General features: G+C 60.8%; 1 protein-coding gene across 2 annotated transcripts in view; it reads left to right on the top strand.

Moving 5' to 3' along the window:
* TGM3 (transglutaminase 3) overlaps positions 1–6,535 on the top strand; it is a 53,040-nt gene extending 46,505 nt beyond the window's left edge. For both annotated transcript variants that reach the window (XM_051845192.3, XM_008256217.5), the window contains exons 10-13: positions 200–508; positions 2,631–2,788; positions 5,376–5,509; positions 5,887–6,535. In XM_051845192.3, coding sequence (XP_051701152.1) covers positions 200–508; positions 2,631–2,788; positions 5,376–5,509; positions 5,887–6,034 — 749 coding nt within the window. In that variant the 3' untranslated portion in view covers positions 6,035–6,535. The remainder of the gene's footprint in view (positions 1–199; positions 509–2,630; positions 2,789–5,375; positions 5,510–5,886) is intronic.
* Positions 6,536–16,454: the final 9,919 nt, after the last annotated feature.

Here is a 16,454-nt window from a genome sequence, read left to right on the forward strand (position 1 = left end):
GCTGGTGGGAGAAGCATGAACCAGACCCCAGCGGGTCGGTGACCCTCCCAGGAGGAGGCTGAACGGAGACCTGGGAGGGGGATGCTCGCATGGGGCCACGCAGGGGGGTGGCCGTTGACCCGATGCGAGTCCCAGGCCAGCCCCCAGGCAGGGCGCCGTCTGCACCGCTGCAATGTTTCTGTCTTCTCCCAACACACAGGTTCCAGTGAGGAAAGACGGGTATTCCAGAAAGCTCTGGGGAAACTCAAGCCCAACGCGGCATTTAGCCCCACATCAGCAAGGGATTTGGTTGAAGAGGAGCGGTCGCCCAGCATCTCTGGTAGGTTCAAGATCACCGGTGTCCTGGCAGTGGGCAAAGAGGTCAGCCTGGCCCTGCTGCTCAAGAACCTGACCAGGGAGAAGAAGACGGTGACCGTGAACATGACGGCGTGGACCATCGTCTACAACGGCACACTGGTGCACGAGGTGTGGAAGGACTCCTTCACCGTGGACCTGGACCCCGAAGCAGGTAATTCGCCCCGGAGCTGGGGGAGCCCCAGGGACCCAAGTGGCCTCAGGTGGCCCAGCCGCCCAAGGAGGGGGCGGTCCGCGGCGCCTGTGGTTACACCTTGGTGCCTTGGGAGCTGCTTTCCCTGTGAACAGCACAGGTCAGGGTGGTGCCAACCCAAATCCTCTTCTGCCTGGAGGGAGTCTCCCTTACAGATGTCTGCCGCCTCCCAGAGCCTGCGTGGCCTGTCCATACAGGTGACCTCTCGTGACCTCCCAGAGGTCAGTGTCCACGGGACAGCGACTGAAGCTGAGGCTGAGAGAGCTGGACGACCGGCTTCAGAGGCTGGGTGTCAGAGCCAGGACGGGGCCGTGTGGGGTGCAGCTCCTGGGTTTCCTGGTGCTAACTCCAGGGCTACCTCTCCCTCATGCCACGCCCCCACCTCTGCCCCACAGTAAACCACTTTCCAGGTTTGACCCTGGATGGGCTACATCAGCCTAGAGTCTCCCCTGAGCCCCGCCATAGCTGCCACAGGGTGGGTGGAGTCTCTGGATTCCTGGCCGGTTTTTGCGGAGGTCCGAGCATTTGCAGGGCGGGCAGTGGGGGCAAGGACGCCTTGGCCCTGGGGAGCACGATGGGGACTGGCGTGGGTGGGGCAGAGGCAAGCTGGGGCCACGCGGAGGGATTAGCGCACAGGTGTTTCCACATGGGCAGCATCCTGCACATCGGGATGAGAAGTCGGGATTCACAAAGCAGATTAGGGAGGGAGGAGTAGAGCTTTGCCTCCCATAAAACCTGCTTCATTACGCGGCCCATCTTGCAGGAATTCTAGCTGCAGAGAAGTGCAGGTGTGTCACCCCTGGCGGAAGGCAGCAGCCCCAGCAGCCTGTCTGCCCGCAGACAGCCGCAGGTCTCAGCGGCAGGGACAGCCGCCCTGCCGGCAGCCAGCTGCCTTCCCAGCTCAAAGCAGAGCTCTCCCTGGAGACCGAAGATATTCACGGGAGGGAAGCGGTGTTTAAAGCTCCTTCTGCCAGAGCCAGCAGAGTGGCAGGAGAGGGGAGGAGGAGGCTGGTGAGGGGCCGGGGGGGGGGGGTGACGCTGTCTCGTGCTTGCTGGGGACCCTGGATGAGTCCGCCCCCTCTCCGGGCTGCAGCGGTTACTGACGGAGAGTCAGCTGTTCCGTCCACATTCAGGGCGGAGTCCTCAGTGCAGAAAGCAGAGGCGGCCTCTTTCCTGTGGCCCTAGCCTCCAGGAGCCTGTGCCCCTGGGGTGCTGGGGCACCCCGCGGAGCGCAGGAGGGAGAGCAGTGCCAGGACCAGCAGAGAAGGGAGAGGGCTGCTCGGCCTGCGGGGTCAGAAGAGGGGCCTTACAGCCCGGGGAGGGGCGACGCATGGAGAGGAGCTGGGAGGGGCACTGCACCTGGGGAACTGTGCAGGTCAAAGCATGGAGGTGAGAAATACACATAGGTCTTTGAAGGGGGAGGCAAGCTGGGCTCAGGTCAGGCCAGGCTGAGGGGTGGAACCTTAGTTCCCAGGCAGCAGGGAGCCATGGAAGATTTTGGAGTGACAGAGAGAGCAACGGCATGATTTAGAAAAACCTGCAGTCTTGCGGGGCTTGGTGGGACTGGCACGTGGATGGCTCAGGCAGGAGAGGCCTGTGACAGGGAGGTGGCTCCGGATGTGGTGGCCATGCACTCGGGCTTACGGTGGCCAGGGGAATCCTGAGCATTTATTTGGACAATGCCCCACTTCCCTTCCTAGTTCTTGATGTGTTGTCGTCATTACTGCTATTTGGTCCTTGGGCAGTCTGCTAACATGGGTGTCCTTGGCCCCACCCCTTAGGAGGGACCTCACCCCCTCCAACACTTTTCCAGAGTGGGGAAGAAGCAGTTACAGCCTCAGGCCCTGTGAGCCCATCCTTTTGGGCATCTGCCCACTCAGCCAGGCTCCTGCTGCCTCCCTGGGCCCTGTTCTGGGGCCCACCTGGCACAAGGGGGAGGTCCCGGTGGACAGGGCTCAGTGGGCACCTGGATGGCACGGGGACACTCCGCCAGCCCACACCTGCCTGGCCTGGCGTCTCACCTAGTGTACAGGAGCCATCCTCACTCCCTCGTGCTCTGTTCCGCCCCTGCTTCTCCTTCCAGAAACTCAGCATCCTGTGACGATCTCCTACGCTCAGTATGATAAGTACCTCAAGTCGGACAACATGATCCGGACCACTGCCATCTGCAAGGTCCCCAAGGAAGCCGAGGTGGTGGTGGCGCGGGACATCATCCTGGACAACCCCACCCTGACCCTGGAGGTAAAGGAGGGGGAGGGGCGCCTGCTCGGCCAGCCCTTCCGCCCCGCCAAGCACAGCCTTTCCCTCTGGTCTCCGCTCCAGCCCAGCCCCTGCCAGCTCGGTGAGCCTGGAACTCTGCTCAGGCCAGATGCACGTGCACGCTCGCCTGGCGCCTTCCCCAGTTCTAGTTCTAGACCCGCTGGGGCTGGAATCCCCCAGGTCAGCCATGGCGCACAGGCTGTGTTCTGGGCCTGCGTCTGAGAGCCACAGCGGGGCCCTGTGCCCGACCTGTCTGTGGGCGGTAGACCTGCACCCTGTTCAGGGAACAGACTAGACATAGGCACAGCTTAGGTGCATCTCTCCCTGCTCCAGACCCCAGAGCCACAGAATCACGCACTCCCAGGAGCCTAGTCTCATGCTCCCCTAGGCTGCCATCACGCCCGAGAGAACAGAGGCCCAGAGAGAAGCCAGGGCCCCCAGCTGTGCCCTGTCCGAGGCCTCCTGGTCATCAGTAGCCAAGACCAACATCTCCAGAGTGGCCGAGAGCAGAGGCTCTTCTCTCTCTCTGCTCTGACTTAGGCCCTGCCTGCTCCTGTCTGCAGGCCCTGTCCCTAGAGCCTGGACAGGTAGGGGCTGGCAGGGATGCAGGAGGTCCCTGGGGTCACTCTGTCCCTTTCTCAGCACCTGTGCTGCCTCCCACCCTGTCCCCGGCCTTCCAGCCACTGGGTGCAGAGCAGAGGGGAAGCCGAGCCCCAGGGAGAAGGAGCTGGTCAAGAGCAGGCCGACAATGGGCAGAGAAGATGGGCCTCCCCTTGGGGTGCAGCTGAGAGCCGCCTGTGCCAGGCCCCATTTGCCTGCTGTCTGCACAGTGAGCACCCTTTCCTGTCCATTCACAATGCCACCAGCTGCAGGGATCCCCCACCTCAGGGGGCAGAGGGACCCAGGGTGCCCACTCTGATGTGGGGTCCCAGTCTCCCACAATGCACCCTTTCAACTTCATGAGTCTGGGCTGTACTTCCCGGTAAGGAGCTGTCCCTTCTCGGGGACCATGAAGCTAGTGCCCAGATGGCCACACGGGGGCAGCAGTGAGGAGTGGTGGCTCTGCCCTTGGGCTGCGTCACCCCAGGGAGAGCTGGTATTGTGTCTGCGCACCACCATTCATCAGCAGTGACTCTGAGCAGGTGCCTTATTTGAGTCTCGATAGCTCCAGCTCTGTCCTGGGCATAATGGGATGTTTCCTTGATTGGCTGTCTAAAAATTCCCTTGTCATATCTGATGCCCCCAGACCTGGCCTTGTCCCCAGTCATACCCCCTCAGAACCCTCCGTCCTCTTCCTACCAGGAAAATTACCTTTATTTGTGCACTCGTTTGGTCATGATCCCCTTCCTGACTGTCAACTCCCAGAGGGCAGGGCTACCCTGTCCAGGACTCAGGACTAATAGCGCCCTCTGCAGGCTAAGGTGTGGGAGTCATGCCATCGACCCCGGGTTTTCGTTCGTCCTGGCCCAGCAGAGCTGCAGGTGCAGCCACAGCTTGTCCCCTGCATGCCGCAGCCTCTCCTGCTTCACAGGAAGCTCCCATTTCTGCAGACAAGGACTGGCGCGTCCCCACCCCAACTCCTGAGTCTAGAAACTGACACGGGGTTGCGGCCAGTGCGGCTGTGAAACATGCTGTCTTCAGCTGGTGTTGGAGTGAACTTAGATTCTCCCCGTGATGTGGCGTTCTCACGCCTTTCTGTGGTATTACCTTTCACTCAACACTTGGGTGCGCCATCTTTTGGGTTTCCATCCCAACTCTACTTTATCTTTAAAGTGATATCGTTAGACGGGAGATCAGAACACAACAGGCTCAAAATGCTGCATCGTGGGCCTCCTTCCGGTCTTTTTGAAAGGCACCTGATCTTCCCCTTTGAGAGGCACTCTCTCCTCTGCGTGCGCCGTCAGAGAGTCAGTTCTCGTCTGGACTGAATGAATTCACTCAGGGCTGGGGGGCACCCGTTTTCAAGCTCACAGAGGTGGTCACAGCCGGGGTGAAGTCCAATTCCATCACCTGGCACTCCTTGGCGATTAGCGTGAAGGACCTCAGGCCACAGAATCGGCCTCTTGGTCATCCCGATGGCTGATGTCCTTCAAGTCACTGCCCGTGCCCTCGGGCAGTCAGACACAGGCCGCTGCGGCCGGTCTTGGCTGTAGACGCATTTGCAGATTTGGGTCAGTAGGGCAGCCCTGGGCGCTCTGGTCACGTCCTCCGCAGCTGAGGGGCCTCCTGGGAGGCTGGAGGAAAGTGACACGCACTTGAGCGTGAAGCACTGTCGAGCCTCCCCGGGGCCTGCAGCAGCCTGGGCTGCCCCAGGAAGCAGAGGTCGTCCTTCAGGGCTTCTGAGCGAGGCAGGGAGGTCGTGGCACCCAGAGCCACCGCACGGCGCCCCTCGCCTGCTGAGTCTGAGTGTCCGCGGTGTGGGGTGAGCGCAGCGCCCCAGGATCTTCCATCTCGGGTGCCGGGAGGCCGGCTGGCACTGAGGGGGCTTAGCAGACAGTCCTCCGTTCCTGCACACTCGGACACCTTCCCCATCCCCACGGACTGAGCAGCCGGGTCATGGCCCCCACAGGTGCTGGACCAGGCTCAGGTGCAGAAGCCCGTGAACGTGCAGATGCTCTTCTCCAACCCCCTGGACGAGCCCGTGAAGGACTGCGTGCTGATGGTGGAGGGCAGTGGCCTGCTGCGCGGCAACCTCAAGATCGAGTGAGTCCCGGGCCCGGGCCGGGCAGGCACGTGGGGGCGGCAGAGGGCCCGGCCCAAGCTCCTGGGCAGGGCAGACAGAGCGAGCGCCGGCCTGGGCTCCCTTACTCTTAGGAGGGACTTGGGGCTGCGCTTGCTTTGGGAGCTCAGCAAATATGAACCCTTGGGAAGCCGGGCTCACCAAGCCAAGGGCTGGCCTTCGGGCTCAGCACAGCGTGTCCTCCCCTGCTGTTGGTGCTCAGCGCTGAGGGGACCGGGCGCCCCCCAGAGGCAGCTGGGGGGACTGGAGAAGCAGTGGCCTTTCCAAGCCTCCCCCGAGCCCCGCAGCCCACGGGCCTGTGTATCTCGCATCTGCTCTGATCCGAGCTCTTCCCCACCAGGGTGCCTGCGCTGCGCCCCAAGGAGCGGTCCCGGGTCCGTTTCGAGATCCTGCCCACTCGGAGCGGCACCAAGCAGCTGCTCGCCGACTTCTCCTGCAACAAGTTCCCGGCGATCAAGGCCATGCTGTCCATCGACGTGGCCGAGTGAGGGGCCCTGGCGGCCCCTCCCCCGCACAAACCTGGGACGCGCGGAGCAGGGAGTGCGTGCAAGCGGCGTGAGAGCCCTGCTCGGGCCGTCAGCCTCGGAAACCCACCTCACACCTGCCGGACTGGGACCTCCTGTCTGCAGCCACACCCCCCCCAACGGCCCCGCCCTCCCAGCCCGGACCAGGTCGACCCTGGCCTGTGACTTGATCACTTTTGCACGTCCTCTCCCTGCTGCCTGCTCCATGAGCCCCCCTGGGCCTGGTTCGTACCTCAGGCCCCTCCGTGCCGCAGGACAGGCTGGCCCCTGACCAGAGACTCTCCAGATGGACACGGGAGGACCGGTCTGCACTGAGTGCCGATCCCTGGTCTACACTCGGGACCGTCCCGCTCTGCCCTTGGGCAGCCGCAGGGGCAGGAGACGGTCAATCAGTCACCTGCTGTGGCATTCACATCTTCACATCCCAAATAAATGTTACCGAGCGTTACCAAGCGTGGCCGCACAGCACCGACTCTGCCAAGCCTCTGTTTCGCCTGGGGAGGGAGAGGGGGAGAGGGGCTGGCGCCATGGCCCTCTGGAGAAGGGATGAACTTGGGGACACCTTGTTTTCTGTGTCCCGTGTCCATAGGGACTGGGCTGGTGCTGTGTGGCTGTCGGAAGGGCCACAGACATCCGGGCAAAGCCATGATTAGGGCCTGTCTACAGCATCTGAGTGACAGGGGCTTCAGACTCTGCTGCTGCCAGCCTGGCCTCTGCCCTCCCCATGCCGTATGCCGAGGACAGGCCACCAGGTGCCCCTGCTGCCAGCCACAGCCCTCTCTGCCTTCAAACTCGCCCTGTGGGTTCCTTGGGCCTGGCACCTGACATACTCCGAGCAGGTCCCTTGGCTTTCTGTTGCATGCACTGACCCGTCCCGTTGGGCCAATCTATCTCACTTCGAATGTGAGGGACCAGCGCAGTCCAGGTAGAAGCCTCCGGCAACCCGGACCCTGTCATCCCCTTCTCCTCTTCCTCTCCTTCCTCCCCCACTGTTGCCTGATCCTTCAGAGCTGGAAAAGGACGAGGGAGGAGCCCCAAGACATGGGACAAAGGTCTGCCCCACGGTGCCACTGGAACGTGCAGTGGCCCCTGCCCAGGGCCCAGGGCTCCAGCTTCGGCCCCTGGAGGAAGCTCTGGCTGCCCTGGAAGTGTGCAGTGGTGGCTTCATGACGCTTTGGGGCCGGCCCCTCAGGGGTCCCACTGGCTCAGCGGAAGTCACACTTCCCTGCTGCTCCTCCGCCTGCTGCCTCTCCAGGTGCCCCAGCCTGGGCTTCCCACCTCCAGGACCTGTGGGGGGAAGCCGATGCCAGACTCCATCGGCATTTGCTCTCCCAGGGACGGTCACAAGGCCCCGGCTCTGGCGGCAGAGCAGAGCTGGGCCCTAGCCGTGGAGGCAGACGCTCGCATCCCCTCTCGCGAGAATCCTCACTCCCTGCAGGTGGGTTCCTGGGCCTCGCCGTTAGCTTTGGCTTGGAGATAGCACACCCCATTCCTCCTCGGAGGCTCTGGCCCAGTCCCCCACGGGGAGGGGTGGGGGGGAAGAGACTTCTGCTCTGGCCTCCAATAGGAAGGCAAAAAACCCAGACCTTTCCACTTCCGTCCATGCAAGGCACGCCCCAGATGGCCAGTCCTGGAGCATCAGTGTCACCCACCAGCACCCCCCGGGCACCTGCTTTGTGATCCAGGGATCCAGGCAGATAACAGCCAACAAGCAGCGTGCTCCCTGCCTCTGGCCGCCTCCCCCCAGAGAGCCTCTCCGGAGGCCCAACGTGGAAAATCCATGTAGGTTTCTAATGAACCCCAGGCACAGTCGACTGGTGAGCGCCGTGGCTAATACGTCCTCCATCCCGCATGGGTGCGGAATGGTTTTAGCCATCAAAGGACAGAGCAGCGGGCAGTGGCCTCGGTACCGTGTTTCTTTCAGGGTGGAGGCCGTCATGGTGCAGTGGGAGAGCGAGCCGGCTGCTTGCTGACCCCAGAGTCGGCAGCTGCCGTGCTGGTGAGGGGGCGCTTAGCCGCCACAGCAGGGGCCTGAATTCCAGCAGCAACAGGAAGGGCACTTACTTGTCGCCCATGTGAGGGTCCGGGAGGCAGTTCAGGCATCCATGTTCCTCTCACTGCCCCATGAGTTTCCACAGGTAGCATCCACTGGTGGTCCCACGTGGCCATTCTACCGTAAAGCTTTGATGTCCACAGTCCATCCGGGAGGAAAGGGGGGTGGGGAACAGGTAGGTACCTTCTTTCCCACTAAAGGAACAATGGGTTTTTTAAATTACACACCAAAATCATGCCTTCCACTTCCACTCCCAACCCATTGGCCAGAACCCAGTGACATGGCCACAGCCAGCTGCAAGGGAGGCTGGGAAGTGTGGTCATTGGCTGAGTGGTCGTTTACCATCAGAGAGAGGGTAACAGGCGAGACACAGGAGCCGCTGGACTGGAGTGGTGCTCCCTTACACAGGAGCAGAGCCCCTGCAGGAGCCGGGGGGCTGACTTAGAACTGAGAGGAGCAGAGGCCAGGCTGGGTCACATGCCCGATCCTTCTTCCCACGCGTATCCGTTAGGTAAGCACCACACCTGCCCAGGAGCAGGGAGAAGCTAGCAGCACATCTCGGGGGGTGGGGGAGGAGGGCATTGCTCCTTACAGAAACCGAAAGTGGCTAAGGCCTTGCTCCTTCCTCATCTCCCCCACCCCCCCACCCCGGAAGTACAGGGCACTGGCCGGGAGGGCTGCCTGTCGGGGGGAGCAGGCGTCGGGATGAACCTTCAGAGGCGGTGGATGGAGCCATGGTACAGCTCCGAGAGAACCGCAGCTGCCCAGTGGGGAGCCAAGGTGCACAGGTTTCCCATAGAGAGTGGGCACGGGGCAGAAACGGGCCACGGCCGATCACGGCCAGGGCCGCCCCGCAGGACCATGGCCTTGGCTTGAAAGCAGAGGCAGATCCAGGCGGGGCTGCCGCCTTGAGCACATGGCCGAGCAAGCTCGCTTCTGCCCTCGTGGGCTCGGCTGTGCGGTCTGTGGCACACTGGGGAAAAGATGGCCGCCGGCGTTCTCTAGCTGGCAGCACCAAGCCCCGGGGCTGCTTCCTACCCCTGGGAGCGTGTCCGGCCCCGACGGGACAGAAGCGGGCTTCTGTGAGCTTCCCAGCCTGGGCCTCCCAGGCTTCTGCTGTTGCCTGCTTGCAAGAGTGGAGAAGCCTGGGCCACTCTTGTGCCAGTAACGGCCTGGGCGTCCTTCCTTAACCTTTCAAGAAGGAACTTGTTGAATGGCAAGGAGGGCGATTATCTGACAGCACCGGGCTGCAGGCCAGCCTCTGGCCAAGCCATGCCTTGCTGGGCGCCCCCAGGCGGCTGCTGGGCCAGCAGGAGCTAGCACCCTGGCCGGTGCCCAGCATGGCGGCCTCTGTGGGCAGACGCTGCTCCAGGCTGGCCGGGCCGAGACTTTTCAGATGCGCGGTGCAGCCTGAGGCTCTGTGGCTCGCGCCTGCCTTCTCCACCTTTGATCTCTCAGAGGCTTTCTGTCCTACAAACCTCCTCAGCTGCTACACACAGCTCAGACTCTGCTTCCTGCAGGACCCCGCTGACACATGGCGCCACGAGCAGCCCAAACGGGGGTGTGGGGACTCGCTCACAACACAGGGGCCAGTGAGCGCCCCATCCTCGTTCCATCTTGGCCCAGGCAGTATGAGGAATACTCAAAAAGCTCATAGAAAATGCGTGTTTTGAAAAAACTGCGTAGGTTTTGAAATTTTGGCATCGAAATGAATTTATCTTTTAATTCTATTTTTCTACAAACTTGCTTTTAAATATTTATTTTATTTGAAATGCAGAGTTACCCAGAGAGAGAAAGAGATCTTCCAACTGCTGGTTCACTCCCCCAAATGCAAACGCAACAACCAGGGCTGAGCCAGACCAAAGCCTGGAGCCCGGAACCCCATCTGGGTCTCCCACACGGGTGGCAGGGACCCAAGTACTCAGGCCATCTTCTGCTGCCTTCCCAGGTGCATTATTAGCAGGGAGCTGGACAGGAAGTGGAGCAGCTGGGGCTCGGCTCCCAGGGGAGGCAGCGTCACCGTGTGCCCCAGCACTGGCCCTTGGGAGGAATGGGTGCCCCTGAGCGGGTGCTCTCCAAGGTGTGGGCTCCCTGACCGCCCTGGATCTTTGGAGCCTAGCAAGGTGGCGACTCCCCGCCTGCTGTGGTCCAGCCCCACCCTGCTCCTGTGCCGCGCAGCAGGGGTGCACTCAGGATTGGCTCCCACCCCCTGGCTGATAAATCATTTATCCCAGGCTGATAAATCAGGCGGAGTTGCAACATAACACAGTTGTAGATGTGTCAGGCCCGACAGGGAAATCAAGCGACTGTCATCCAAAGGAGTTGCACTAATTAGCGCTCGCGTCAGCAGGATGCAGCGATGCTGGTGGGCGTGCCCTCGGGCGTCTGATCTAGGGGACTGGAACATCAGCCCCCATGGGGAGAGTGGGCTGACCTGCGGACACACTTCTGGGAAACAGGGTTTCACACCCTGGCAGCGATCCCCGGCGCCTAACCCACATCGCCAGCCACAGAACTGGTTGTGGTTTTGTCACTGCATTTCCATGTGGTTTGCTCTTCGGCGAAGGATGTCATGAACCAGCATCTCCGAGAGAACATCGACTCCCACTCCAGCACCCGGCTCAAGGGCGCCTTCTCAGGGAGACTGCCCACCTCGCCCCACCTCGCCCCCCCCGCCCCACCTTGCCCCGCCCCACCCGCACGCGCCCCGCTCCCCCCCCTTCCTCACGCGCCTGTGTCTTTATGGGCCACTTTGGCGTCAAGTCCATTCAGCCTAGGTCTATCCTCCAGCCTGTACTGTGTACTTGTCCTGAGCCAGAACCATGGTGCCTTTAGCCCACGTCTTCCACACGTAGCACCAGTGACTGGTGTGGATGAAGCCCCACAAATATTCATGAAGAGTCACAAAAGTGAATGAGACTGTGGATACATGGATGAATGAATGAAGTGATTGGAATGACTGAAAAAATAAAACAGTGATAGCTACTGTGCCTTGAGGGTGCGCCCTCTGCGGGCGGCTGTTGGAAGCTCTTTGTAGGCATTTGTTAACTCCTTCCAGCAAGCCTCGGAGAAGACTGGCCGGCACCATAGCCCCACTTTGCAGATCAGGGAGCCGAGGCTGAGAGTCACTAAGGCCACTGGGAAGGTAGTGAGGGGCAGAACCAACCAGGACTCAGCCAGGCATGCCGGCTCTCATGCCTGACCTGTGTGCCACGCAGCGCTACCCACACGGCTGCTGAAAAGACATCCCGTGATACACACCAGCAGGTGCGCAGAGAGGCAGGGGGGTAAAGGACACGAAAACTCAGGGACTGTGGCTCTGCCACGGCACCCAGCCCCGGGAAGGCTTCCTGGGCGCCTCCTCCCAGGCCCCTTCCTGCAACTGTGTAGTAATTGGCTCCCATCCCCACGCTGAGGAAGTGTCATGGGCAGGGGACTCGCGTGGCCCTGGGCCCAGAAGCAGCCTCTCCCCTGACCCTGCCTTGGGCTCCAGGCCAGTCCCCCTCCCAGCCTTGATCACACGTGTCATGAGGAGCCAGGCTCAGCCAGCTGCACTCAGCCTGGAGCCTGCCCAGTGCCGGGCGCCCACCTCACCCCCACCAGTGACCTTCGAAGGTGGACGTCATCACGGCCTGGTCCCAGAGGGGAAACGGGCTGCCAAGGAGGCTCCTTGCTCTCGTACCAGCCACCTTCCCACACCTGTCGTCCACAGCACTTGACTGCAGCCATCTGTTTATCTGTCATGGTTGCCGGTCTACAGGGTGGAAGTGTAAGTGGAGTCCGTAACTGTGATTTATTGATCATGATCTGTCCCGGGCCATGACATGATCCGTTCAACGTCTCATCTGCCAGGCTCCAGGGCGACCGGGGCTGTGCCCAGAGCAGTGAACACAGCCGCTTCACCACCCTCGCACCCTGCCTGGGACCTCCTGCGCCCTGGACTCGCTGCATAGACCCGTGCCCTCGGCAGAACCGAGGGGTGGGGAGGCCAATCCATAACAAAATAGAACAATAGGGCTTACTGCTCAAGCTAATATTACTTTGTCTTACCTGTTATGTCTCCTTTTCCCTTTATACAGCTTTTTATTACTTACAGTCTCTGTGCTCAGACTTTATGGCCACTCTGTGGTAAATTAGCTTTCTCTCTAATCAAATAAAAACCATAAAATAAACACATACAAACGCATGAAAATCTTCGGAGGGGAGAGCGTTGGGCCTAGCAGCCCAGCTGCAGGTTGGGATGCCCGCACGCCGTCCTGCAGCACCCGGGCTCGAGCCCCACCCCGTGGGAGGCGGCAGTGACGGCTCCAGGACTTGGGTCCCTGCCGCCGCGTGGGAGACCTGGACTGAGTTCCTGGCTACAGGTTTTGGCCTGGCCCAGCCCCAACTCTGCAGGCATTTGGTGAGTGAACCAGCAGCTAGGAGCGGTGTGGGGGTGGGGGAGGCGGGGGGCGGGGGACTGTCTATTTCTCTGTGTGCCTCTGAAATAATTGAAAAGAACAACATATTTTATACAAATGAATTAAAGCGTGAAATTTCCCAAATATTTAAGCATATAAGGGAGCTGGAGAGGGACCGATGTGTGGCGCAACTGGTTAAGACGCTACCTGCAGTGACATATGGACACCTGTTCAAGTCCCGGCTGCTCTACTTCTCATCCAGCTCTCTGCTGTGGCCTGGGAAAACAACTGAGGATGGCCCAAGTGCTTGAGCCCCTGCACCCGAGTGGGAGACCTGAAGAAGCTCCTGGCTCCTGGCTTCAGATCGGCCCAGCTCTGGCCATCTGGGGAGTGAACCAGTGGATGAAAAATCTCTCTCTCCCTCTCCCTCTCTCTCTCTCTTCTCTCTCTCCTCTCTCTCCCTCTCTCTTCTTTCTCCTCCTCTCTCTCACCCCTCTATAACTCTACCTTTCAAATGAATAAAATAAATCTTTTAAAAGAGAGAGAGAGAGAGTTTTTAAAAAAAAAAAAAAAAGAAAACCTGTTGTCAGCTTGGGTTGTGCCTCTCCCAGAATTTCTAAGTCCTCAGGGGTGGAAGTAGAGCTCCTCCTACTGGCCCACAGGGGAAATGCAGGCATCTGTGACATCTGATAGCCTCCACTGGCGCGTGCAGGCCCACCCTTCTGCTTAGCCACGAAACACAGTAGGGGATGAGGCTTTAACTCCACAGAAAGATTCTAAAATTTGTGTTTGACCTGCACAATCAAGTCACCTGATCCTGGAAGCTGTGACCCCCGCCAGGGTCACCAGGCTGCTAAATTCTGTGAGCAAGAGCTCACTGACTCACAGTTGCTGGGCGATCCTGGTGGGGCCCAGGTACAGGGACTCAGCAGAGAGGAGCTGTGGTTTCCGGAAGCTTTGCTGTCACGGGGGTGGCTGCATGGTGCGGGGGTGAAAGCAGGGGGTAGGCAGGAGGAGTTGGATGACACGAGGAACAATGAAATAAATCCAAACCAGGAATCCAGCAACGACAAGGCACTGATGAGCAAGGGGGAGGAGGGCAGGGCTGGGGAGGCCGGCTGGCAGTGGAGTCGGGCAGAAGCCGGCCAGGAACCGTGAGGGGCAGGCAGGCGAGGATGTGCAGGCGGGAGCCCCAGGAGAGCAGGGAGAGCTGGGTGAGGGTGGTGGGGGGTGCGGACAGACAGGGGGTGGGGCCTGGGTGCCTTGAAAGCCAGCACGAGGCAGGCTGCAAGCGAGGTGGGGGCCCGGGGACGCTCTGACTTGTGTGTTAGAGAAACTCTGCAGCTGGCACAGGCGCCCAGGGAAGGGCCTGCAGCAGCCATGGCAGCCACAAGCCCCCGTGCGTATCAGCCTGGTGACAACGCCCCGCGTCATCAACGTGCCCCCTGCGATTCTCAAGGTCTCAATGCTGCTGTGGCCAATTCCAGCATGAGTCGATTGTTGTGCCGTGTTGAGCCTGGCTGGGCGCCCTCCTGCCTAGCACCGGGACAAGTCCTGTGACTGCACTCAGAGGCAGGGCTTTCTCGGGGCCAGTGTTGTGGCAGGTTAAACTGCCACCTGCGACACCAGCATCCCATACGAGCGCCAGTGCAAGTCCCAGCTGCTCCGCTTCTGCCTGGGAAAGCGGCAGAGGATGGCCCAAGTGCCTGGGCCCCGGCCCCCACCGTGGGAGGCCCAGGCGGAGTCCAGGCTCCTGGTTTCAGCTGGGCCCAGCCGCTTGGGGAGTGAGACCTCTCTCTCCCTGTCTCTCTCACTCCCTGGAACTCTGCCTTTCCAATGAGGATGAAATGTTAACGTTGTTACCTTGCTAACAGACAGAGAGCTTTCCTCCCAGACCCAACACTCCCCCCCCCCCCCGTCCTCACCCACGGCTGATCCCTGGGGAGGGGGAGAACCGGGTCTTCAGGTGACTCTGGGGAAGGAATAGGCTCGAAGTCAGGGGCTCACCTGCCATCCAGGGACCCCCAGGTCGCCTCTGTCTCCTAACAAGCCTTCTGAGTCGTCCCCCCCTCCCCGTGCACCTGTGCATCCATCAGTCAGCCACAACCATGCTGGCCACTGTGCTGTACCCACAAAAACACAATGGTCCATGGAGCTCGCATCCCAGTGGGGAGCCAGAGAGGAGGAGATAAAATCCAGAGAGCCTGCGATCACCAGGGGACAAAAGAAAGACGCAGGCGTGGTCCTGGGCCTTGGCAGGCAACAGTCCCCGGGGACAGGGGAATGCCGGAGCCCCGCGGGGCAGATCTGACGCAAGTGATGGAAACCGACCCTGGCTGAGCCAGGGAGAGGAGAAACTCCTGATAGGGCCTCCGAGAACTCGCACACTGGCTGCAGAAGGTAATGAATGGGCAAGAACAAAGCGCAGTCGCCCAGCTCGAGCCACAGTCAAAACCGCGTCCCAAAATCCGTCACCGCCAGCCCTGAGCACACAAGCACAAGAATCCATCCTGGCCACCAGAGCCATCACCCCGTCCCCACAGAGGAGGCCCTACTCACCCCTCTCCCTCTTGCCACAAGCTAAGAGCTCTCATTGGGAGCTGGCGCCGGGGTGTAGTCGGCTAAGCCTGCACCTGCAGCACCGGCATCCCACATGGGCTCTGGTTCGAGACCCAGCTGCTCCACTCCCCATCCAGCTCCCTGCTATGGCCTGGGAAAGCAGTGGAAGATGGCCCAAGTCCTTAGGCTCCTTCACCCGCATGGGAGACTCGGAAGAAACTCCTGGCTCCTGGCTTCGGATCAGCACAGCTCCAGCCATTGCAGCCATCTGGGGAGTGAACCAGCAGATGGAAGACCTCTCTTTAAAAAAAAAAAAAAAAGATTTTATTTTATTTATCTGAAAGACAGAGTTACAGAGAGAGGTGGAGACAGAGAGAGAGGTCTTGCATCCGCTGATTCACTCCCCAGATAGCAGCAACAGCCCGAACTTCTGTGTGATCACAAATGGGCCACTTGGTCCCGTGCAGACTCCCACAGCCCTTCCCAACCTTGCTGGCCCAGACTCACGAAGGAGCACACGGCAGCCACACACAGCCGGCGGTGCCTGCAGCAGGCTTGGCCCACGGACTCTGCCACCAAGGGCCCCGGGCTGAGGAGCACGGAGCCCACATCCCATCCCTGCCTCACCCCCCCCCACCCTAGGAGTCCTGACTTCCCACTTGCAAAGCCAAATGTGACCACGGGCGTCAAGCGGCTCCCGGGAGCTGGGCACGGTCACGTGTGGCTAATCATGCTTGCGGCACAGACAGCAGAGGGCCGCGGCTCTGCCTCCTCACGGACTGTGTGACATCGGGGAGCCACCTTGTGCCTCGGTTTCCTCACTTACACAGTGCAGATAATAACGGGGCCCCTGTCACGGAGTTGCCATGGGTCCTGGGATAACACATGCGGCGCGCTGAGAACCGTGCCTGGCAGAGTCAGCTCTGGTGATTCCTGCCAGGGCCAGGTACTGGCCAAAACCATCATCCAAGTCCGAGTGGCTCCCACCCCACCCCCACGACACCAAGATCTGACACACAGCTGAGAGCACCTGGAGCACTCCCTGCAGGTCAGAGTGGCGCGTGGTGCCAGCGCAACGCCTCGGCTGAGACCACGTCAGGGTCCCGAGGCTCTGCCTGGAGAAAGGCAGAGGCCGCTGGCTGTGTAGTGTCCCAGGGACAGCTGCGCCTTCCAGAACAGGGAGCACCCCAGGAGGCTGAGGGCTGGGGACAGCCTGCTGCAATCTTAACGACAGCCAGCAGAGGGCGACCTAAACTGGCCCCGGCCTCCAGGATGTAACTAGCCAAGGCCGACGAAAGCAGTGGTTTCGATGTGGGATCCACAGTGAGAGCCCCTAGGTAACTTGTCACAAACGCGCGTCTTGATCCATCGA

This window comes from Oryctolagus cuniculus, chromosome 11 (genome assembly GCF_051225735.1).
Source record: "Oryctolagus cuniculus isolate XC-2025 breed Fujian yellow rabbit chromosome 11, ASM5122573v1, whole genome shotgun sequence".
Classification (NCBI taxonomy): Eukaryota; Metazoa; Chordata; class Mammalia; order Lagomorpha; family Leporidae; genus Oryctolagus; species Oryctolagus cuniculus.